General features: G+C 39.1%; 1 protein-coding gene and 1 long non-coding RNA gene across 8 annotated transcripts; one reads left to right on the top strand and one right to left on the bottom strand.

The window, feature by feature from the left end:
* Positions 1-98: 98 nt before the first annotated feature.
* On the bottom strand, positions 99-19,994 carry LOC130142053 (zinc finger protein 131-like). Of its 7 annotated transcripts, none has more exons than XM_056323478.1 (8): positions 19,870-19,951; positions 16,945-17,066; positions 16,188-16,326; positions 14,614-14,715; positions 13,347-13,491; positions 9,212-9,897; positions 4,655-4,785; positions 99-2,245 (listed from the first exon to the last, which is right to left on the bottom strand). In XM_056323478.1, the coding sequence occupies exons 3-8, from the start codon at positions 16,294-16,296 to the stop codon at positions 1,601-1,603; spliced, it is 1,818 nt and encodes a 605-aa protein (XP_056179453.1). In that variant the 5' UTR covers positions 16,297-16,326; positions 16,945-17,066; positions 19,870-19,951; the 3' UTR covers positions 99-1,600. The 7 variants fall into 7 exon arrangements, with proteins under 7 accessions (XP_056179453.1, XP_056179454.1, XP_056179452.1 ...); XM_056323479.1 differs by lacking the exon at positions 19,870-19,951 and adding an exon at positions 18,578-19,495; XM_056323477.1 differs by lacking the exon at positions 16,945-17,066 and having other exon boundaries at positions 19,870-19,994.
* LOC130142054 (uncharacterized) lies at positions 19,601-23,026 on the top strand. Its single transcript, XR_008819279.1, has 3 exons — positions 19,601-19,707; positions 19,810-20,028; positions 21,683-23,026. It is a non-coding gene; the product is annotated as an uncharacterized LOC130142054 (long non-coding RNA).
* The last annotated feature ends 1,086 nt before the right edge of the window (positions 23,027-24,112 follow it).

Consider the following 24,112-nt stretch of genomic DNA (forward strand, 5'->3'; position numbering starts at 1 on the left):
CAACTTTCATGATTAACATTGGGCCACATTCTTCCCTCTGCACAGAATTCTCATCACATATTATTTGCATCTCAGAAAACACAAAAAAAATATGCAAGTTACATTAATCAAATTGAAATTTTAATTGAGATCCATGTTGGTTTTGCAATAGTTTCTAGAAGGCTATGCTACAATGAAACACAAGAATAATTTTGAATGAGACTAAATGAAAGCACAAATCTCAGGAAATAACTCTGCATTTGGAGAAGACTGAATAGAAAAGCTTGATTCTAACTAAGAACTACAGGATTACCAAAAGGGAACGCCCTTGCAAAAATTCTTCCCTTCAGCTAAGGCTTCAAAAAGAAAGGTTTTCGGAAGTATGGAGGTACCTCCAATCTCAAGGCAATAATTGAGAATTAGAAGTCCTTCGCATCCTTAAACAGAGCTAGACAAATATTTTCTAAACAAATGTAACTTTATAGTAATGAGCTATTAATCTTATTAAAATAAGATCAAGTCTTGTCACTGGGAGCTGGCACTGTAATTGCCAGTCACTCAGTTGCTCCCAATTTATTAGATTAAGAAAATAATGCAATATTTCATGGCTGGTATTGTTTTATTGTCTAATATTGATTAAAATATTTACGCTTCTAATTTTCAGTCCACATTTTAGCACTCATACCTATGGCTTTTACTTTTAGTACAACATCTTTGTGTCAAGTGTCAGAATTTAATTTCAAAAAAACTGGAACTTGATACCATATAGACAAGTCTTCTCTATACTTATGTTTAAAAATATTCATTTTCATAAATGATTTATAGAAGAGTCTTCTGGTAGCTGTCTTCTATCTCATGTTTACCACAGATTCTACTGAGCTTTTCCTAATTTAAAGCATCCCTTTTAGAGTGTCCTGCTGCCTCCATGTGAAATTTGTTTCCTCCCTCCCCCTCAATTTAATGGGGAAAAAAATTAAAATATCAGTAGCTGCCAATTATAAGCAAAAATATAAAGCACTATAACATTACCTACATTGCCTTTTACTAAACTAGGTTCTTGAACACTCTAGGAACTTTAAAAAGTATTGAAAAGGCACAGGATTTTTGTTCTCCAAGACCTCCAGCAACAATGATTTCTCCCCAGCCTGAAAGTTAGGGACCACTACTAGGAAACAGCAAATGATATGTCCAGAAAATTCACATGTATCCAATTGGCCACTTACAATAGAACCCACCAGATTTTACTGATTCTTCTGCCACAGACACCCTGCAAATCTATAACAAGAGCTTGGTTCTATGACAAGAGGAAAAGAGGTGAAGTTACTCTTACATATACTCAGGGATGGTGTAACAGTGATACAAGCTATTCATTATTAAAATCCTCACAAAGCTGTCCATGCCTGCGGTAGTTTCTGTTCCATGGTATTACATGAATGGGAAAGTTATTTTTCACATATGAGAGAAGTTTAGTTGCACATGAAGAAAGTTAACTTCAGTCCACTTGTCCAGCTTCCCAAGGACAGCATATTGGAAAGATGACCACTGATGGTTCAAAAACCAATGTAAAAGCTAACAAAAATAATTGAGTATTTCATTCCTAAACCTGCATGGTGTGGTTGTCCTAGTCATCCATCTTTTCATTCTGTGTGTCCACTAGTTGTGGAGTTTTTAAGTCTTCAGCTTGTTCATGATTTTTCTTATCATCTACTTGACTAGTTTCCTTTTCTTCTGCTTCTCCTTGATCAATGCTTTCATATTCTACTTGTTCCAGGTCTGTTCCATCTATAAGTTCTGCCAGTACTTCCATCTGTATTTGATTTACATGCTCAACATGTAACTGCTCCACATGAACTTCAGCACCTTGTTCAGTCTGAATGCGTTCAACTTCCAAGTAACTGATTTGCACCTGTTCTTGCAGTTCATCCATCTGTGTGCCTTTCACTTGATCGTCCTGTACGAGATCCTGGTGCATCTGTTCCACAGTTACTTGTGCAGGATCCACTTGTACCTGAATTACTGGTAGGACATGGACTTGTTCCACTTGTTCTATTATAGTCATTGATGTTACTGGTTCAGCTTCCACTGGGAGAACCTCTTCTGTTACTATTCGTTCTGAAATATTGTGCATTTCTTTGAGATGCCTTCTCAGCTCACTGCCTTGCATAAACCACAAATCACATAAGGTACAGTGGTTGGGTTTGTCACCGGTGTGTATTACCAAGTGATCTTTAAATTGATCCCAGCTGTTAAACACACTGTTACAAACCTGAAAAAAAAAGATACAGTATGTTAAACAGTGCCAACAAAAATATGACTAAATATAGTGCCTATTTGAGATCATAGCTTCACACAGTGTAGCTTGCTACTTGGATTAAAAAAAAAACCACCTACCCACACGTACATTAGAGTTAAAAGCTGAGAAGTCAGTTTCAGATGAACATAAGACCTGGCATATTTATTTTTAAGAAACTGTGTGCCATTTTGAGTTGTGCATACACAGGATACCTACAAAATTTATGAGTCAGTACAGCATTTGAAAGTTTTCTTATTTTAACCTTATGTGAAATTCACATACAGATTCACACCCCAGTAAATGTCTGGTGCTAGAATTTTGGGTGGAAAGCCATTTATGTAATAATATTATATGATTAAAGTGTAATACAAACTGTCCTTTTACTGAAGTTCTAGATGCAGTACTATTAGCCAACTTTTCTTATCAGCTTTCATTTGTTCACGGCACTGTAAGATTTACCCAGCTAGACTAAACTCTCCCATTTTGCCATAAAAAAAAAAATACTTGATTGAATTCAGCAGATAAAAATCTCTCAAAACTCCATCCCTTTAAGTCTCTTCCAGCTAAAAGTACTGCTCTGACTGCAGACATAGTATTTTCACAAAGCACTTGAGCACACTTCCTTCCCTTCAGCTGGCACTGAGTTAAGTAACCTGAAAACAACACAGAGACTGCAGAAATGAATGAGATGCCAGGGTAGAAGAGAGAGAAGAGTGGGGTAGAGTCAGGCTCAGAGTAAAGAAACAGGCTCAGGGGTCTTTGTCCATGCAAGTGTTCTTGGCTGCAGAAAGAAGCAAAGAACATGTGTGTCACTTAGCAAATTTTTGAAACAGAATGTTCCTTCTCAATTTTCAGCAACACAGAAGGATGATGGAGTATCTGAGAGGGATTAACTCAAGAAACAGGTCTATGTAATAGAGCTGAATATCCCCATTTTGCTGTTGAGATCTTAAAACCATGTTTGCAATGCCAGTGCTTTCTTGTGTGTGTCCGTCCCTCGGCTCATGCTTTAGAAAGAAGCTGCACACACACTAAAAATACTAACCTTATAGATAAGTACTCAAAATTACTTAATCATAAAGGTAATGACTATTGGTAATGCCCAAGCACGTAATTACCGTTCTTGCCATGTTGAGCCTAATTCAGTATTCAAGGCATACAATGAAGAGCACCAAAAGCGCTTATCAAGCAAGCGCAATTTTGTTCTCTCCTCTTTGTTCAGTGAGCCAAGATTTAATTTATTGAACACTATTCAAATTTAGTTCTAAAGAGGAAAAGAAAAAAAATATCCAAGAATTGCCATAGTTGCTGCAGGCTGAAATAATACTAACCCGTATTCACAATATCTGTATCAGAGAACGCAATTAAACCAAAGGGTCACAAATACAAAACAGTAGCTTCATTGAAGCTACTATGTACAATTTTGTGTTATACAGTCGTTTTCATGTTCAAACAAACTTATCTTTAAGACAAACACATATTCCCAAGTATAAACTTCAGACTAGCATAACAACTAAACGATGCAACAGCATCAGTGAAACTTCTGATTATTTGATTAGTAACACACAATTCATTCATCTCCTGCAGTATTCACTGCTTTCTGTGAATAAGATCACTGTTTTTTTGGAACAAATAAAGCTAACATCCAGCAGTTTTGCTTACTACACAACCCAATTTAACCTCAAACCACAGCCATTCTGTGAGCCTTAACAGGGGGGTTGAGACTGTCACAGCAGTGGAGCAGCAAAATGGCAAATAACAATGCTACAACCAACCTCAGCTCTCATATTTTATAGCTTTTCAAAATCAACTTTTAAAAGTTAAGTAACATTCTTCTGAACAGCTTTTCAAATGTCAGCTACGTACAGCGACCAAATACCATAGCTATCCATTTACAGCATTTATATTTGCTTAAAACATTCCAACTTATGATGACAATCTGTAATGACTTTCCAAACAAAGTCAATATATTGGTATTAAATGGAATAATACAATAGGAAACAAAATAGTACTTTATATTTTGGACTTTAGTGAAGCATGCTCACAAGCAGGAAAGGTCTAGGTCAGTGCATCAAGAACCTTAAAAAGGAAGCAGAAAGATCAGCAAGATGCAGGTGAACACTTACCTACTCACAAGAATCTCTCTGATTAACAAAGTATTATGAAGCTCCGCATCAGTAGTTCCATATTTTAAATAGAACTACTTAGATATAAGAATTTACCCTCATGTTGTGGTTGAATGCAATCTTTATAATTTATTTTACTAAAAGTAGTTCTTGGAGACATAAGCCCACTCTTGTTGCCTTTCCTGCTCAGTACTTCCACACTCCCTCAGGACAGGAAGGTTATCTAGCCTCAGATTCTGCTACTTCTATTGCCCACCTGACATTCATACAGCTTCTTTCTTCCCTTTTTAGCTCCAGCTCCAGACTGACAAGCCGTCAGGTGACATTTGAGCGTGCTATTCCTAGCAAAACGTTCATGGCAGTTTGGACATTCAAATGGCTTTTCACCTGTTAAGACAGACGCAGGGATTTGTAAGTGTATAAAACCAGCCAGTTATTGGTCAGTTCTCCCTTCTTCCCCTCTCCCTTTTGTGTAGGTTGATAAACATGCTGTAAAGACATGGCCAACCAGATTATTCTGCAGAAGTGAAAGATGTTCTAGATAAACTTTTAAAATATAAATAAAAGGCAAAAACCTATCAAGTCATAGCTCTCATTTATTTAAAAAAATAACACAACAACAAAAAACCCATCCACAAAAAAACCCACCCCAACATAATTCCCAGTGCTATTTAAGGTATACTTAGGTTTTTACGTAAGTTAATTATTATTCTGATGAAATATCTTAAAAAAATAGCAGCTATTTCTCTCTTTTTACCTGATAATATTAACAGTTAAAGACTCAGAATTTGTGTATACTGACACATTAAAGAAGTCATATATAAATAATACAAAGTTTTATTTTCAAGAATAATAGCTTATGCTTGAGAGCTGAAACTGAGCTCCAGAAAAAGAAGCTGGCACAGAATGACCATGAAGTAACAATGCATCAGTATTAAAACACAGAAAACAAAACCCGAAACTTTCATCCAAAGTTGTACATTGTTATTACCATCATCAAGTAGTAACAAAGAACTGGTGTCTGTTTACTAATTTTATCATACACAAACACAATGAAATTCAAGGAAATTAACGTTAAAAAAAATTAGGAACAGTGTGTTTCTTCTGAAAGTCTGATAATTAATCTGTGGAGGTACTGATACAAACATTACTGAAACAAACTGCTTAATGAACTCTAAAAGAGGCCGAGACATTTCAGTGAAAATGTAATAATCTATTCTAGATGATTAAGTTTAAAAGCATGCATTTTCAGAAGCGCAGTAGTTATTGACTACTGAGATGGAAAGCCAATAAACCTGTATTTTCAGAAATAAAAAGATATTCAGAAGTGCCTAACTAACTTTTCAAAAGAAATAGCCAAGTAGCCTATAATTCTCACTTATATACCTAAAGGCCACAGAAAAGTGTTAAATGGTGGGAATATTCCCCTTGATGGTTATAAAAGGCTGTTTTTTGAGACTGTAGTACAGGTAACACAGAGGATGCTGAACTGCCACCAGTCTTACAGATCAAAAATCATAGATTTTGCATGAGCAACCAAATATATTGGTCAGCCAAGAGGATACTACAGAACAAAACACCACAGATCTTCACCTACCCTACAATCTGGTCACATTTAAAGAGTTACTTGGAGCAAGGCACCACCCAGTCAAGGACAGATTTATTTTAGTCTTACTCAAATTCTTCAATAATCTTCAATGCATTCTGCCAAAAGTATCTGAAAGTGACAATTCAAAGACAACAGTGGTGATATCCAAAGGCCAAAAGACATTGTGTGACTTCCTGCACAGTGTAAATCAATGCTGCTACCTCAGCTGCGCTGGTCACAGCGGCAATGGAAAATACAGAGAGCATGTCAGCCTGCCTCCAGCTTAAGAAACACTGGCGAACTGGGGGATAAACAACTCTGCTAAAGGTGACAACTTGCTTCTCTTTCCCCAAGGTGTCATCCAACTACAAGTTCAGTCTCATCTAAGTGAGATTTTTGTTAATCAGGCCGGAACCCTCCTTTATAATTATCTTTTTTCCATTTGTGAGAACAGGTGAGATTTCACTTGCCAGTCTTAACTAACTCACAGGACAGAAATTCTGATCTAAGACAGTCCAATATTGCACTGGTCCTTTATAATCCTACAGCCACAGGAAGGAGACTGCCCAAAATAAGTGGTGGATTTTCTTTTAACCCAAAGACATTCATAACACCACAGTGACTTTTATTTACCTAATATGTAAAAAATACCAGGAAATTAAACCATAACCATAAAGCTGCCATATCATTATTTAGATTGGGTTTAGAAAGAAATAGTAAGCCTAGTTGGGGGGTTTTGGTTGGTTTCCCCCATCACCACCACAAAGGCAGGCATTTATCAAATTAACTTCTTGGGATCATTTATTCAAGGTATGTAAATAGAGTCGGTTTATTCACTCTAATTGAAGATGTTATTTGCAGTTCGAAGTACACCACCTGTAAAATGTATTTTAGATTTATGAAGAATGGCAAAGACCTTGAATAATTTTTCCCAAGAAGTTTGTATAATCTGTGTACAAATTACTTCAGTTACAGGGTTTTCAGACAAGGTCAGATTAATTTAGCTGCTTGGAACGCATCACAACTCCTTCATTCCACCTTTGCTCACATAAGCACACACACATTCTCCATAAAAAGAAAAATATAATCAGGAAGGCCTAACTTTGAGAAATATTCAGCAGTCAAAACTCCCAATAAAGTCAGAGGGAAACAAAGCTATTCAGTGTCTGCTAGGGGATATAAACTTTGCAAAATATTAGGATTAGATCTAGCTTAATTCTAAGATTGATTTCTGTATGAAAAAATTGCTTTTCTTGTATAAGACAAGTTAGAGCTATTGAACTCAGCAGATATACATTATTATCAATGCAGCCTTGCAGAATTTCTGTCTTATGAATTACTTATGATTGCTAAGTTTCATTCATTCTCATTAAGGGAAAAAAAATAAAAATCATTAGATCAGGCCAAAAAGCTTCCCTCTCTGTAAGTTCTGGAGATGACTATATTAATATGTTTCTATTACATGACATACAAGACAATTTTGAGGTTTTTTTTCCCCGAGATTCAGAAACTGCTTAAGGCACTGTACACATGCATGAGAAAAACGCCATATTTCTCCTTCCTTTCTTTTATTGAGACAAAGATAATAGCCATTGGTAATGTCAAATTCCAACATCAAGAAGAATTACTAACCCTGATAAGGTATCTATTTCTGCTCCAATTGCTACTTTCATGTTATTGCTGCTGGTGCAATTAAGCAGCAACAGTATCAAATACTTTGTAGGCCATTTTCTCCCATGCCTTTTAATTTTTTGTATTCAACCAGTGCTATACAGAATTAAGAACTTCAAAAGCCTTTGGCTCAATGGGAGTTTTTCCACTGACCTTAGGAGACCACAGTTAAACAGCAGTATCTAGTTGAATTTTAAGCTTAAGGCTTTCAAAATGCTGAACTGAAACTAATTAGATTCCATATGTTATACTTGTATCAAAAAATATTTCAAAAGTACTCTGCATCTCCTGTGATACGCTAAAAGTTGCTTCATCCCTAAAATCCTTCATTACAACAGCAACCACCACACTGATATTTGGGTTACCTCTGTTAAATCCACCACAAACTTTTCTCTGAAAGGACTTGTTAAGTAGCTTGTATTTGGCTTGGTCATAATGGAGAAACACTCCCTACTTCATAGGGGATAAAGATTTATCAAAGACTTTTTATAAAATGCAACTTTTAAGGGACTATTGGGAGTAGGCTAGAGTATCATATATCAATACCCAGCAGTCTCATACACAGATACAAAGAAATTCTAATTTAAAGGCTTTAGCAACAACAAGCCATGAAAGAAATAGGACTGCTACCCTCCATTAAATTCTTACTGATGACTCATGACTGACATATTAAACAAAAGCATTTGAAAGGTCAGGACAACATATATAGATAACTCTCTGAATGTAAAATATATGATGCTCAGTACCTATTCAGATAGTACAGACTTTTCAGCGAGATTAAAAAATAACATCTTAACCTCCCATATTATACAGAAGAAGGAGCACAAGTAATTTTGTACCCAAAAGATGCTATCCAGATTTCAGAGAGGAAGATTTTACAGTAAATATTATATATATAACTATTATAAAGTCTACTATAGTCACTAGAAATGTTTTGCTGCGTTAATTAACAAAGAAAATGAAATCGTACGTGAGATGTCAAGAGCAAGGATGAAACTTTCAAACAAGGTGGTACAAGAGAGAGTTGTTAGGGAAGTATTTTATGCCTAATGCATTAATAAGCATTTGCTCAGAAGTTCTGTTAGTTAAAGAAACCCTTTAAATGGTTTATTCCATCAAGAAGCTCACAGTTCGGATGATATTTCAACAGAAACATTTACTAACATAATAAATAAGAAAAGGAAAATAAGAGAGAATCTCCTCAGTTTGGTACTTTTGAAGAAGAACACGTGCTTTAAGAAGTGATTTTGAAAAAAAATCTTTAAGATTTAATAGACTTGAGAGAGAAGCTTCATTAGCACTTTTTAGCTGGTTTTGGGTACCTATTTTTAACCACATCAATCCCTCAAATTTTATATAAATAGAAACAAAAAACCCCCAACAAAACAAAACCCAAAACCAAAAGAACATTTTAGTTATAACTAGAAGCCAAGTATTTCTAGCACTCCGGACTCACGTGTTTTCTTCAACATATTCTCTATTTCCCCCAAACATGCAAAACCCCAAAATGCTAGAGCCAAAGCCACAAATACAGGGCCATAGCAGTGCTCTTACCTGTGTGCTTCCGGAGGTGTTCTTTAAAATGTCCAAAGTGGTCAAACTGCTTATCACAGTACTGGCATATATGTATTTTTTTGCCAGGTCTTTGCTTCTTGCTGGCACCACCTTCATCAATGTGGTAACAGGTGAGGTGCTGTTTCAAAGCACTCTCTCGTAGGTACCTTTTATTGCACGTGTCACACTTGTAACTCTCAGTAGAGTGTGTTTTCATGTGTTCCTTAAAATGGTATAACAATTTAAATGAACGGTTACATTTCTCACAGTGGAATAAATTCTTCACATGTGACAGCTGAAGTTCCACAATTTCAATACCTTCTACCTGTTTGCACGAGGGATCAGTTGCACTATCACCTTCTCCTTGGATCTGGCATTTTGTCTCTCCCTGACGATACTTACTGGTGATATCTGCCAAAAGAGCCAAGGCAGATTCATCCGATGTACCCGTTGTCTGTATGTACTTTATACGTTGCTCTGCAGAAGCTAATTCAAGTGTTTCAATGCTGTCATCTTCCACTTCAATTGTCCCCTCAGCAATCTCAACCTCAATTTCAACAGGCTCCGATTCTGCAGATGGCAGTGTTTCTGTGATAACATTAGAGGTTTCAGCTATCTTCCTCTTTTTGGGTTTATTTTTACCTTGCATTTGATTTGATTCTAAGGGTGATGAATTTTCTTTGTTCCTGCAAAGCATTTGCATAAAGTTAAGATCCATAAGCACTTACATAACAATTCCTACCTGCTACTGAGCTTCTGCATTAAACACTCGCTATTTCTCAAAGCTGAATGATTAACAACGACATAACCTGCATGCATTTCAGAAGTTAATTTGTCCTTAACCTATACCCCTTAGAGCTGTAGAATAGCATGGTTAAAGCTGCAGAGCCTTTGACATAGGGTTACTAAAGTGTTTTAAATAGCTCCGCTTGAACAATACATGACACTTATCAAGAAGAGAGGCCAGTTAGCCTAATAATGTAGAAGAATGGCTGCAGAAGTGCGGCCTTAGAATCTCTGAAGATCTGCACAACGCAGGCCTGGTATTAGAATAGGCCTGTAATCAGAATTGTACTGAAGTTGCTGTGCTGAAGTTAACAAGAAAGGTAGCCTTGAGCTATTCTTGAATCCTGAGACCAAGTAATTATGTTGTGCCAACAGGCTGTGGCTGTAACAAGCTACAGCTGCTGGGAAAGCAGGTGCAGGGCCAAGAAAGATAGGGAGCGGTATGGGAAAATAGGGAGTAACAAACTACAAGGCTGAAGCACAGCAACACAATTAGCTACATGGATAGAATGCTTATTTTAGTCATGATTATTAGGGGTGTGAGAACCGCGCGCGTTTAGAGACTACTAACCAATTATATTTCTGCTTTACGAATATGCATGTGTATCGGTTCTATATAAGTAGTATTAGAAACTAATAAAGTTGAGCAAGATGCATAACTCATATTGAGCATCTTCTTGACTCCGGCGAACCCTTCTTCCAACATAATGACATAGGTTTATCTAAGAAACTTGTGAAATTCTGTACTTGAAAACTTCCCCAAAGGAAGTTCTTTGGCCTGCCTACTCAGAAATAAGATTCAAGTCCTTCCTATGCTATTCACCTCTTAAGCTCTGGAGTGCATGCAACTGCCTGCTGCACTTACAGTTTATTAGAAAACACTGCAGCTGTGACTTCACACAATGATTATTATAACATCTTGTACTTCAGGAAAGCACACAGCTAACAGCAGAGGTAAAAAAAAGCCACCAGGATGTGGAAAGAATATTCTAGTTTAATTTTCTGGGCTTAAACACAACCCCCAGCTCCATTCCTCTTCTCCTTGCACCATAAACACACAACCCCCTTCCTCCAAGATGTCAGGGACAGCATGCCATCTCAAACACAGACAGAGCTGAGTGGGCCAATGCTTTCAAGTCACACCCTCATGACTATCCACGATCCTTACATGCTGGAGGTTTTACTACTGATTATTGGTTTCAAAAATGACTGGCTATCTTCCCCTCAAATCAGACTGACAAAAGTAATTTGTGCTTTTACCTTCCTTTGCAGCCTTATGAATCCTTTTATGTAACCTGTTCCCTATTACTTTCAAGTTTTCTAGTAATAGGAGAGATAAGGTTTTTCTCCACTATCTGTATGTCATATGGCAGAGATGTATGGCTACTGATCTAATGCAGGATACAGCTTATTAAATTGCACCTTACTATATTCAGATACAGGAAGACAGAGCAGCTAAACTGTAAGTTTCACCTAGCCTAGATTCCTGATGTCTAGTAGGTGACAGTTACATTGCACATTACTGCAAGTAGCTCTAGAATCACGTACCAAAATAATAATCCGCTCAGTAAAGAGGCGGCTACCGTCCTTGAGCACATTGTGTGGCTCAGGTGTGAAACTTTGAATGGGGTACACACATACAACACTGTACTTCAAGGAATAACAGCTGGTTGTTTTCTTTTTAGTCTAGATTATGTGATGTGCAACTCTGATACCTTACACAAATGGTTCTATAATAATCTCTACTTTAGCTGAACTTTCTGAAGCTTACACCTTTCAGTTAAAGCTCAGACAGAGGCACTGTACTGCAATTCTTCCCCCTCTTACTGTGGAGGGGAAAACCAGACTGACAATGGTACTCAAATTTGTTTTTCTAACCAAAAAAACCCTCACTATTTTTTTCAAAACCTATGAACAATGGTAATAACTTTAAGAATAGACTGGCTTACATGTGTGCTTGTTAAGCAAAACATTTGTTTCCTTGTAACATAAGAATTACAGCATTTACTAGTGATGCATAACCAACAAATTGCATAACATTATACAATAGTGGGAAATAATTGAAGGCTGGACAGTTAAGTTTGATTGACTGATCTGAGTCCTGGTTCAACAGCTTTACCAGTGTACACAGATTCAAAGTGATACCAATTAGAACATACTTTTTCAGTTTCAAATGTCTTAATTTTCTTAAGAATACAGCAAAGGTCTGCTTTTTTCCTGAATGAAAAAAAAAAGTTCTTTTGGTGTTACCATGCTTAATCTTAATAATGTCAAAAAAAAAGGTGTTGGTGGGGTGGGAGGGTAAGACTAGAAATGCACAATCCCATCTTTCCTATTAAAAATATATATATATACACACACACACACTTATTCAGCTCTGCTACCAATCCACAGAAATTGATTAAAAAAAAAAATAAAAATCAACGCTAATGTTGAAAACCAAGTTCCCAGTGTACCATGCAATGGAGGTTTTGTTTGTTTAGCTACTAGAGAAACTCGAGGCCAATGCCACTCTCCTTAGCTAGCATGTCTATGGGGAGATAAAGAAGCAGCAACAGTCTTTCCTTAGCCTGAATGCAAAAACCTTCCAGCAGGTCTAGAAGAGAAAGCAAGGCTAACTGTAATGTCAGGAGGTATTTATTGCCCTTCCCTCTGCTTCATGACAGAAGAATGGTGCAGCATACAGAAGGAATGAGAACATGACAGCACTTTGTGAAAGGGAAGGAAGGGGAAGGAAAACAGCATGATGGGAATGGCACCTGCTTTTTTCAAGTTGGAGTTCGGTAATGGAGTACAGTTCCTCATACTGGATAAAAGGTGCCACAGCAATGTTTGATTAAGTACTGATCCCATATAAAACAGATTATAAAAATTACATTTGTTCAAAAAGTTTGAGAGATTAATTTTGCACCAAGAAGTTTTAAAATCACTGCCTATTCTCTCAAAAGCAGAAAGCTACATGAAATCAGAACACCAGCACAAGCTTGTTAATATGGTCTAATTACCTGAGAGACATCATCACTGTACATCCAGCTCTCAATCAGGTGTGGGCAGTCAGATACCACAGAGACCTGGTATTAATTACCACCAACTCACAGCCCTACAATGTCTGCAACATTTACCAGCTATATCACTTGTCATCAAGTTTCAGCCCAAAGAACATGACATTCATTTTTTAGCCTTTATAATTCTGACCCATATTTTACAGTAGAGTATATGGTCCCACACAAGTTTAGGAGGTTCCAGGATAAAGAACAGCACTCCAAAACACTGGCAGCCAGTTCTCATAAAAGGATTCTTAAGACTCAACATTTCAGTGGTGGGAAAAAAAATAGGCTTATGTGTTTACCTGATTTCAAGTGCTTTGATTGCTTCTAACATCTGTAGATACTCAGCTGCTTTCCAAACATCATTTGCTTCTTCCTCACCTTGGACCATTAGTTTTGCTGTATAGGTGAACTCAATTAGGTGACGAAATGCCATGTTACTTACACCTGTTTACAAGCAAGACAAACAGCCTCTTTCAGCAATTCCTCAGTTTTGCACACTTGCCTGCTCACCATTTTGCTTACAGTACTTTGACAGCCAGTTTCATGAAGATGCCGCCCTTGAAAGCCTCACGTTGGAATAAGAAGTCAGAAGCATGTGAATCTGGAATAACTAAAGTCATGCCATGACAAAGATAAAAGGAAGGATAAGATAGACAAAAAGCTGTTTGTATAGAATAATAAAAATGTATAAATTTAAACATAAAAATATGATAGCTCTCTCAAAAGACCTCTGAGCAGCAAGTTACTAGAAGCTGAAGTATTGCTCTAAGAAATTACTCCTTGCCTACCAGGCAAGCATTGTTCTATATCTATCCTGTTCCTGCACCCCAGCCAAGGTATCTTTTTAATTTTTCTTCAGGGGAAGTTTTTTCTAGTGGCAATAGTTATCTGTACTGGTTTTGGCTGGGACAGAGTTAAATTTCTTCATAGTAACTAGTATGGGGCTATGCTTTGGCTTTGTGCTGAAAACAGTGCTGATAACACAGGGATGTTTTAGTTACTGCTGAGAGGTGCTTATAGAGTCAAGGCCTTTTCTGCTCCTAACACCACCCTATCAGTGAGCAGGCTGGGGGTGCGCAAGAAGTTAGGAGGGGACACATCAATAGAACTGGGGGGGGGCAGGCAGAGGGACCACTGCTCGGTGACTAGCTGGGCATCAGTCAGTTAGTGGCAAGCAATTGTTTTCATTTGTGTCACTTGTCTTTGAGTTTTATTTTCTTCTCTTATTTTTTCTCTTTTCCTTACCATTTAAAAAATATATTATTTTTTAATTATTAAATTGTTATCTCAATCCATGAGTTTGTTTCTCACTTTTACCCTTCTGACTCTTCCCCCACTCTTCCCCCCCCATCCTACCGGAGGGGAATGAGCAAGCCTGGCTAGCATGGTGCTTAGTTGCCAGCCAGGGTTAAACCACAATACTACCTCAGAACAACCCAAGAGCTGAGATCTAGAAAGCTAATCGATATGACTAAGCACGCATTTAAGCCCATACCAAGGATACTACATTCATTTTGAGCTTGGGCACACAACTCTGAAGGTTTTTATTTGCATGAATTGGACTACCTTCAATCTCCACCAAGGGCTCCTGAGTGAAATCTTGGAAGAATTTGTAGAAGAACTGGCTACAGGCAGCAAGAACAGCCTTATGGGCTTTGAAATGGTGACCTACAAAGAGAGACAAAAATTCTGGTTTAGGATAACACCTTTCCTCACTCATAGTGCCAAATAAGTGCAGATGCAAAACAGAGACCACACAGTCTACAAATCTATTCCAGCAGCATATAGTCACTTAGTATGTCTCCTTGTAACATGGGATACTACTGCAGCTAGCCTGTCCTATCTCATGCAGACCCTTGCTGACATCACAGACCTTTGCTGAAGTTGCAGAGGCAACTCAGTCAACTGGAGGACCCACTCCAGAGCATTTCTCTTTTCAGATATTTAGGTTATGGGAAGTTCCTGTGCAAACTTTCTCCTGTATGTCTTGGGCTCAGCTCTCAGGTTTTATCCAGGCTCTCCTTTGTTTTTACTGCTCTTACATACGGATGTATTTTATCATCACTTCTGCCAGCATAAAGACCCCTGCAGAATAGTTCTGCTCTGTTCCTCCCGTTTTCCAGGCTGTGTATTCCCCATCACTGTGTTGCCTTCTCCCTGGTGCAGACATGAACATTCATAAGGCTCCATGGACAGAGGTAAGAGAAGCAACATGGATTAGAACTACACAGCTACACAAGAAAACAGTTTTGAGCTCAACATGTGGATTTGGTAATACTAGAGAAGGAACAAACATTCAGGATTTTATGCAAATGCCAGTGAAACTATGGTGATTCCAGAAGAGTAATTTTTTTCTTCATTTGCTTACTTTTTTCTAATCTAGGCTCTGTAGGACCCTTTTCCTTTAAGTGAGTTCTTGCTATCGTTTTAAGGATCAAGTGGTACTCCTTTAGCTAGTTCTGTCCTAGTGGACACTGCCTATCTTTCTTGAAGTGCTCATCCATTCTAAGACACGTTTGGGATAAGAAGCAGTCTTAGGTGATCTATCAGACACCTCCTTTTCTAATGAGATAATAAGCATTTATATCTTCATCTTCCTTTGAAACCAATACTAGTATCTTTAGAACACATAGAAAAAAAGAGAGTTGTTCTACCCTATTTTAACTATATATTAAAAGAGTAGGCAGATACCAGAGAAGCAAGAAGGCAATCCTATTTTATGCTGGTTTTTTGCTTGTTCGTTTTTCTGGGTTGTGTTTAATATTAATTTTTTTAAAAAATATCAATATATGTATAAGTTCTCCGAATCCAAACAGTCAGCTCAAGTTAGGAAAAGATATTTTTACAATGTTTTGGAAATCCTTAGACAATACATTAAATGTAGTACAGCAGTTTCAAAGTGGGCTTCTATCTGAAAATATTTAGCCCCTTGTTTGGAAAAGCAGAAGCAAAATTATTAATCACTGCTGGAGAGATTGTTCAGCCCAAGATTTTAAATGAAACTCTGCAAGCAATTTGCACACCAATATAGAACCAAGAATTTGTTAGCAGCCCAGTTGACCTGTGACAAACCAAACAGCTTCCTAGCACAGCTTATCAAAATTCTCTGTATACCAACTGGTTCTCAGGCCTGTACATACCATCAACAATCAGAGTTATATCTGTAAACTGGTCCTGCTCACGTTGTTCATTCAGTCTATCCAAAATAACTTTATAGTGTTCAGGGAATTCCTGGATACATTCCATCATTTCTTCAGCTTCCGTGGCAAAAGGACTAGCCTGCAAAAGATGTGGTAGGACAGTAAAAATACCGCGCCACTCAGTAAATACTATGCACAGTCAGGTTAGTATACAAACATGAACTAACTAGCACTTTACTGGTTTTTTAGTCCCTGAAAAAAACCACCAAACTGCCTTGGTAACAGGTTTACCTGACAGGTAGGAAACATTAAGGTTAATGAATTAGAGTATGGCCTTATTTATACACATGAAAAAACAAAGTGGGTAAGTGCATTTCTTTATTCTACAGATTCAACAAGGGCCCACCTCCCTCAAAGCAAGTACTGCAGGGATTTAGTATCTCCATAGCTAGCTATTCTACAACATCTCAGCAGCATAACATCAGAATCTTTAAAGTTACTTCTTGCAATTCTACCAATCCATTTGGTGGAAGAACGGTTCTGAAAATTTTCATACTTAAGTCACATTTTGTATCTAGTGAACAGAAGATGTTTACTTCCTTTAAATAAGGATGTAATAAAGCAGCACTTTTCAGCTTCTGACTACATAGGAGTTGCCAGGGATTTAATGCGTTGTCATGCTCAAGAGCAAAGAGCTTCTTATTCACCCAGCATTCTTATGCTTCTCCCCCTGCAAGGTGAAATATTCTTTGCCAACCTTTTGAAAGAGACATGTAGGCTTGTAACCTGATGGCCCTTCCTCACTTATACAGCAAACATAGCTGGGGGTAGGAGTTGCAGAGGTTCTCAAACCTGAAGAGGTTTAGCAGAATTCTGTGCCTGTGGATTAGACACAGATGTTAGTCTGCTGCTTATGCAGCAGAATCTCTGGAGAGAGGCCAAGCGCTTCAATTAATTTGTGAAATGGTTTAACTCCAAGCAAAATGACTTCAGTTCTGTGCAGCAGCACTCATCTTCAACTCCCACATTCACATGACTCTCATGCTGAGAATGCCACAGAAAAAGCAGAGACATTTCAAAGTCACGTTAACATAGAAACTTTGTTTCATTTCACAGTAACTCACTTTAAAGAGCATTGTTTCTGAGAGAAGACAGTGATTAGGCTTGAATGAGTGAAGGTATGTCTCAAATTCCATTATTGTTATACTTAGTATGAACAGAAGGAAGAAAGTCAGGTGAGCAGTTAGTATCAAACCAAACATTCATTTTGAGCTTGGGCACACAACTCTGAAGGTTTTTGTTTGCAAACAAAAGAGACAGAAAATTCTGGGGAATTATCTTCAGAGTGCTAGGAGAAACTAGATAACAGGTGGTCCCTAACTTCTGGTGCAGATTTTGTGTGCAACTAGAATTGGAAAGTCCCGAGCACAAACCTGTTCCTTACGTGTACTAACCACATCTGAGCTGATGCGACCATGCTTGCTAACTCCCCCGTGCAGCTGCATAAATTCTACCTCGCTCCCAACAAACACACATACTGGTATATGAGGTTCAATAGAAGTAGAGGAGCAGCACTACCTGGTTACGCTAAAAGCAAAGTTTTCTTATGACTGACTAACATCAAATAAAGGGAATTGTGGATTTCCTATTTTTACCACAAAACACACTCTTTCTTGCATCTCAGATAAACTGTCCAATGGAGAAGTCATTTTGCCAAAAGTATGAAAAAGATGAGCAGAAGCAACTGCTTATGGAAGTCTAGTTCTATCTGCTATCACTACTTTCCCAAGCAGATGCTGAAATACACATTAGGATCTTGTGAGGGCACAAGGGGGAAGGTGAGGTTGAAGGAAGAGAACGCTGCTGCCTTCACTTCACCTCATCTGTAACAATGGGTCTAAGACAGATGATCAACAGCTCCAGGCTTTCTTCTGTTATCTGGTATTCCACATAAAGTCTCACATGGGAAGTTATCAGCCACTTACTTCATCATTTAATTCTTCTTGCCCATTTTTGACACATTGTACAAGTATAGATGACTTGCAGCTAAAAGCATAATTCCCTAAAAGTTAAACCAAACAAAATTTTGACTCCGAAATCAAGATTTCCACCTATCCAAATTTCCAAATTGCATGTTTATAGGAAGATCTTCTAACCACCCCCCCAATCTAAGAAATTTTAAAGTTCAAGTATTTTTCAGAACACTGAAAAGTAAGAATAAGAAAACAACTAACGATAAGTAATTTAGTGTCCTAAATTAACACAAAGCTAATAAAAACACATGAATTTATCACATATCTAAATACAGCTGCAGCATTGAGTATTCTCATTTTAAACTCAGTAACATTGCAGAAGAAAGCCCAACAGAACAGCATATGTTCAATACCTACTTTGGAGCAAGAGTCCTCAGAGAAAAAACAAGCCGCCAAGGCAGGCAGACGGAAGCAATCCAAGTTGATGCTTACATGCAGGCTCATAGATGAGTGATGGAAACTGGATTAATTCAGTTATTTACTTGCATTTTCTTGGGAGACTCAGTTGACCACTGACTTAACCTCATCAACTTCTGACACTAGATGCATCTCACATGATATGCATGCAATTTACAGATCTGTTCATATAAATCTACCTCAATGAAGCCACCTCATTATTTCCATAATCCTGGACTTCAGCAGGAACTCCTCTTATTTTAGGCACTAGACATTTGTTTTCTTTGCCTATATGGATCATACACAAACACAGGCAGGCAAAGCAGAGTTATGGCAATTCAGACAACATGGATCAGCAGACTGCACACTGGCCAAGCCACTGCCATCTCCAGAAAAGAGAATGAAGGGTACTTGGTGGGTAACAGCAGTGGTTGCTTCACGATAACACAGAAACGAGAACTTCTTGTGAACTCCACTATACATTTCTTTTTTTTTCAAAAATAACAACCGCAAAGCATGGATGCGAGCCAGGCCCTCGGTCCCCTCTCAGCCACAGACCGAGGCCTACCGCTGAGGCAGAGGCGACCTAGGCACCTACACCCTACCGAGCCAAGCAGGGCACACGCGAGCGTCGCACTGCCAAGGGACAGGAGAGGCCTCACGCTGCCCATAGCGACTGCGATACAGCACCACGACATGGCATCGATATTTCTTGCAGTTCCCGCCGGCCCGAGGCTCTGCAGAACTCTTGGAGGCGAGGCCCGCCGAAGGCCCTTGCAGCCGCACGCGCCACCTCCGAACTTCAGCCCGCGGACCCCATGGTTAGCCGCAGCCTCCCGCACTCCAGCCAGAGCCCCATTAGCAGGCGCTGATGGCAGTCAGCGCGATCCCCACCAATCGTAAGGCGGCATCATAGCCCACCCTAGGCAGAGGAACCAATGAGCGTCCACCGAGTCCCAGAAGCAGGAGAAGGCGGAAGGCCTAGCCAACGCCGAATACCAGCTGGGAACAGGCGCTCTGAGAGCGGCGCGGGCGACCGCCAGCAGGCGCGGGTATCCTACAGGGGCGCCTCCGAGGAGAGGACCAGACCGGTACCGGCCCGAGCCACGCGTTTAGCGGCACCGCCGCCTCGTTAGTCGTTGTTACGTCATCAAAGCGCGCATTAAATCGATCCCTTTTCAATTCCCGGCCAGGTCGCGCCCCAGCGGCACGCCACTCCGCCGAGTGGGGAGACGGTTCTGCTAGGTACTCACCGTAAGGAGCCCCTCACCCTACCGCGCTCCTTCTGTCGTTACCGCTTCCTGCTCCCCAGCACGCTGAAAAACGAGGCAGGCGCCGGCCAATCGCGACTCGCATTCCCGGCCTGCACTACGCGGCGGAAATGATGGCAGAGTCACCTTTCACATGACAGGGTGCGCAGGTGGCGCGGGGCGTGGTTCGACTTCTCGGTGCATTCTGGGTGCCGCCTGACGCTCCGCCGGAGGGCGGTGTGGTGGGGAGGTGACTTTGGCTGTTCCGCCCCTGGGAGGGGTACGGCTGCTTTCTGAATATGAAAGAAAAATACAATTAAATTTACTATTAGGATAAGTTGAAACACCGTCCGTTTTCCCAGACCTCAAGTCTGTGTGTTCACCGCTTTCATGAATGAATCAGTAAGTCTGCAAATTACCGTTGTAACAAAGTGCTAGCAATGTTTGACAGCCCTTGCTGTGTTATGGAAATTACACATGCCAGCAATCATAACAGGGTTTCTGCTGAATCAATAAGCTGCAAAGAGATTCTTCTATAAAGTCCTTTTTATTAATAGCACTACAGCTTGAGCTGGGTGCCTCTGAAGAGGGACCTTGAACAAAGAGGCAATTATACCCTTACAATCTAAATTCCCTGCCCCTCGTGACAGTTTGGATCAGTAGTAATATTAGGGTCTGGGGTCTCCCTGTTCTTCGTTGGGTCTTTTCATTGTCTCTAGGCGGGCTATTTTTTTTTTCTAAGGTTGCAGCTTCTGTTAATGAATGTAGCTTCCTTATCTTCCAGCTTAAACCAGCTCTGGGGCCTTCTTTTGCTGACTAGGTGAAAGTTCACAGCTTGCAGCCTAAAGCTTCAGCAAATTTAGCTACTAATGCTAAGCAAGTTATGCTAAACAAGTTCTGTATTAGTATACCAAATTGCACAACTGTGAGATCAAAACAAACAAATACATGGGTACGTTCTGATTGCTGAAGGAAAATGCATGTTTCTTCTTCTAGATGTGCTTTGGAAAGTTATATTGTGCAAGTTATATTGGAAAGTATTTTGTGCAAGTGACTAATGTGATCTGCCAAAATATTTTGGAAGCCTGACTAGTGGGGAGGCCTGGGAGTGCTTACAACCCCAGCCCTTACCAGCATGAATCAATACACATGATTCTCTTCAGCTCCCCTCACTGAACCAACCTCCTTCCATTACATAATCATTCTTATATGCGGTGCATGCACGCTGTGTTGTTTTTCTTTTATAATTTGAGTGGTACTTGAAATGATTATTCTTAAGGGTTGTCAAAAACTGCACTGAAATACTACTCAGCAAGTCTAAGCGTTCCTTTCCATGGTGCCCAGCCCTGCTCCTGTAGCTTCAAGTCCCCACAGCTGAAGAAAACAGCTGAGCACTACCTTGTCTCAAAAGTGACTTTGTTACCCAGTGTGCAAAATCAAAGAAAAAGTCTAAGAATAAGAGATATTGCCTTTAATACAAAGTTGCACAAGTTTGGGTGCTGGGTGGACTAGCACACCTTTATAATTTCTATTTTGCTGACTGACTGGATACCAAGCAAAAATTAATTCCAAACTTTTCAGGTTCTCCTTTTCCTCCAGGATTTCCTCCTACCTCTAGGACTTCTGAGAGTTATGTTACAAAACAATACAATGTAGTTGTAAGTCTCAAAATAAGCTGGTTTATAGTGCATTTTATTTATATTAGGGAAAAAAATGTTAACCAAACATTCAAATTATTTTTATCCATATCTCTAGTTTAATCTTTATTAGCCATTTCTATGACTAAAAATTTCCTATGTTTTTTTTCTTTTTCCAGAATCACCTCAATGACACTCTGGAGAAATCTGTATTAATTAAGACAACCTGATAAGCCTTCTGAACACGACATGCAGATGAGTTTGGGAATAATATTAAAGCATAGATGTTCTCCTCCAGTTCTGAGCTTCTCATGGCAGTGTTGAAGAAGGCAGAGAACATCCAGCCAGACTGAGTGTTGGTTGCCTCTCCCAGGGAGAGCTGTGAAGTAGCAAACAGACAAAAATGAATACCAAACTAATCATAGAAAAGTGTGAATCATACATTTCCCTTCTTTAAAAAAAACCCATCTTGTCTGAAGAAATGAAGGAATTAATAAACTGCAGATGTAAACCCAAAAATTCAGAAGCCATGCTTATGTGCAGAATTGAGTAGATAACTATTTTCGAAAAGCAGTTGATTCAGATTATAAATGAAGGACAAAAGGGACCATTAGCTTATCTATCACAAGGCTATCCACCTAGCAGCCTGTGACCTACACCCAGCTTGCTGGAGAGTTCTTTCTGGCTCGCCAAATAGGTTTGAAAGCTGCTTAGTGCACTCACACAGCCAGATCTCCCACCACACTGTCCTGCATTATGACCAAATGATTCATTCACCCAGGGAGGTGCAGAATTCAGATAGCTACAACGTGGCCTTTTCTGGTCTCATCTATTAAAAAAAGTCTTATGAAATCAATTGCTCATTACTGTAATGGTACAATCATTTGCAGTAAAACTCTGTATCAGAAGACTCAACATGTCACATTACACAATGACTTGTTCTGTCCATGAAAGGACTTTACTGTCATGCCTAGAGCAAGCCAGATGTGTGCTATTACGCAAGAGAAAAACATTTCTGTAGAGCCCCTTTGTCCTGATTTTGGCTAGGATAGAGTTAATTTTCTTAGTAGCTGGTACAGTGCTGTGTTTTGGATTTAGTATGAGAATAATGTTGATAACACACTGATGTTTTAGTTGTTGCTAAGTAGTGCTTACTCTAAATCAGGAACATTTTTCAGTTTTCCATGCTCTGCCCGTGAGCAGGTATACAAGAAGCTGGGAGGGAGCAGAGCCAGAACAGCTGACCTGAACTAGCTAAAGGGATATTCCATACCACAGAACATCATGCTCAGTATTGATATACTGGGGGGAGTTGGGCAGGGTCCGCTGATAGCTGCTCAGGGACTGGTTGGGCATTGGTCAGCAGGTGGTGAGCAGCTGTATTGTGCATCACTTGTTTTCCTTTCTCCCTTTCCCTTTGGATTTTATCCTTTTCCCCACCTTTCCATTATAACTATTATTATTATTATTGTTCTTACTTTTTTATTCTGTTTAAATTATTAAATTGTTCTCTCAACCCTTGAGTTTTACATTCCTTTCTGATTCTCCTTCCCACCCCTCCAAGTGGGAGAGAGTAAGTGAGCGGCTGCGTGGTGCTTGGTTGCTGGCTGGGGTTAAACTGTTACCAAAATCTCGGAATGAAGAACTTATCAACACCAATGTGATGCAGATAAGCAGACACTTCTTTATTGACAGCCGGGTGCATGAGTGAGTCCTCTCACGATCAACGCACGCCAAGTTTCAAAATCATGCACCCTATATAGAACTTATTCATACATATTCATTAAGTATTCATACATAATCATAATATTTCCCGAAATCATTAAGATACCCTCCTCCCATATCCGATTCTGCGCAGTAAAGGTTAGAAAGGTCCAGAAATGGGTCTGGGGTACAATTTGGGTAGGTGGTATTTGGGTCGGTGGTCGCAATCTCCCCCTGCCGGAATTACCTTTTACTAAAGTTCACGATTTCTTGGCAGGTAGCTACGAGTTGTTCCAGTCGACTCTCCCCAGTTCCCATTAATTCTATATTCTGACATTTCAATACACTTTCTACATACAGAAGACTAGTCAAATACAAAGAAATCTGTAAAATCCCAAATTTGTTACCTAAGTTTTAAACAATGATTCTAGCCCATTCTTCTGGCCTTGGTACAGGGTTGTACAGAGGATTTCATAGCAGCTTTTGCTGTGCAAGTACAAGTTTCATTAAAATATATTTATTTTTCCAAATGATTTTATAAAATCAAATAAAGTCAATTAATTCTAACTTATTAGCAGATCTATAATATTTCCCCCCTTTGAAAGTTTTGAAAATTATTATCTCAATACTTTCACATTATTTACATAACATTTGTTTAAGCATATTTTGGTGGTGGACTATATCTTGGTGGAATAGTTGGTACTTCTCTCATGATCATGCGATTGATTGCAATTCTATTGGTAAACTTTCTTCAAACAAGCATATACTAGCATGATAATCAGAAAGACAATCTGTAGAGGGATTTTTAAAGGACTGAAGACATATGTTACCATTGTCCGGGTTGGACAACCCAGGACTGTTAGTTGAAGCTGCAGAGCAACTTTAAATTGTCCTGGGAACAAGCA

Source organism: Falco biarmicus, chromosome W (genome assembly GCF_023638135.1).
Source record: "Falco biarmicus isolate bFalBia1 chromosome W, bFalBia1.pri, whole genome shotgun sequence".
Taxonomy (NCBI): domain Eukaryota; kingdom Metazoa; phylum Chordata; class Aves; order Falconiformes; family Falconidae; genus Falco; species Falco biarmicus.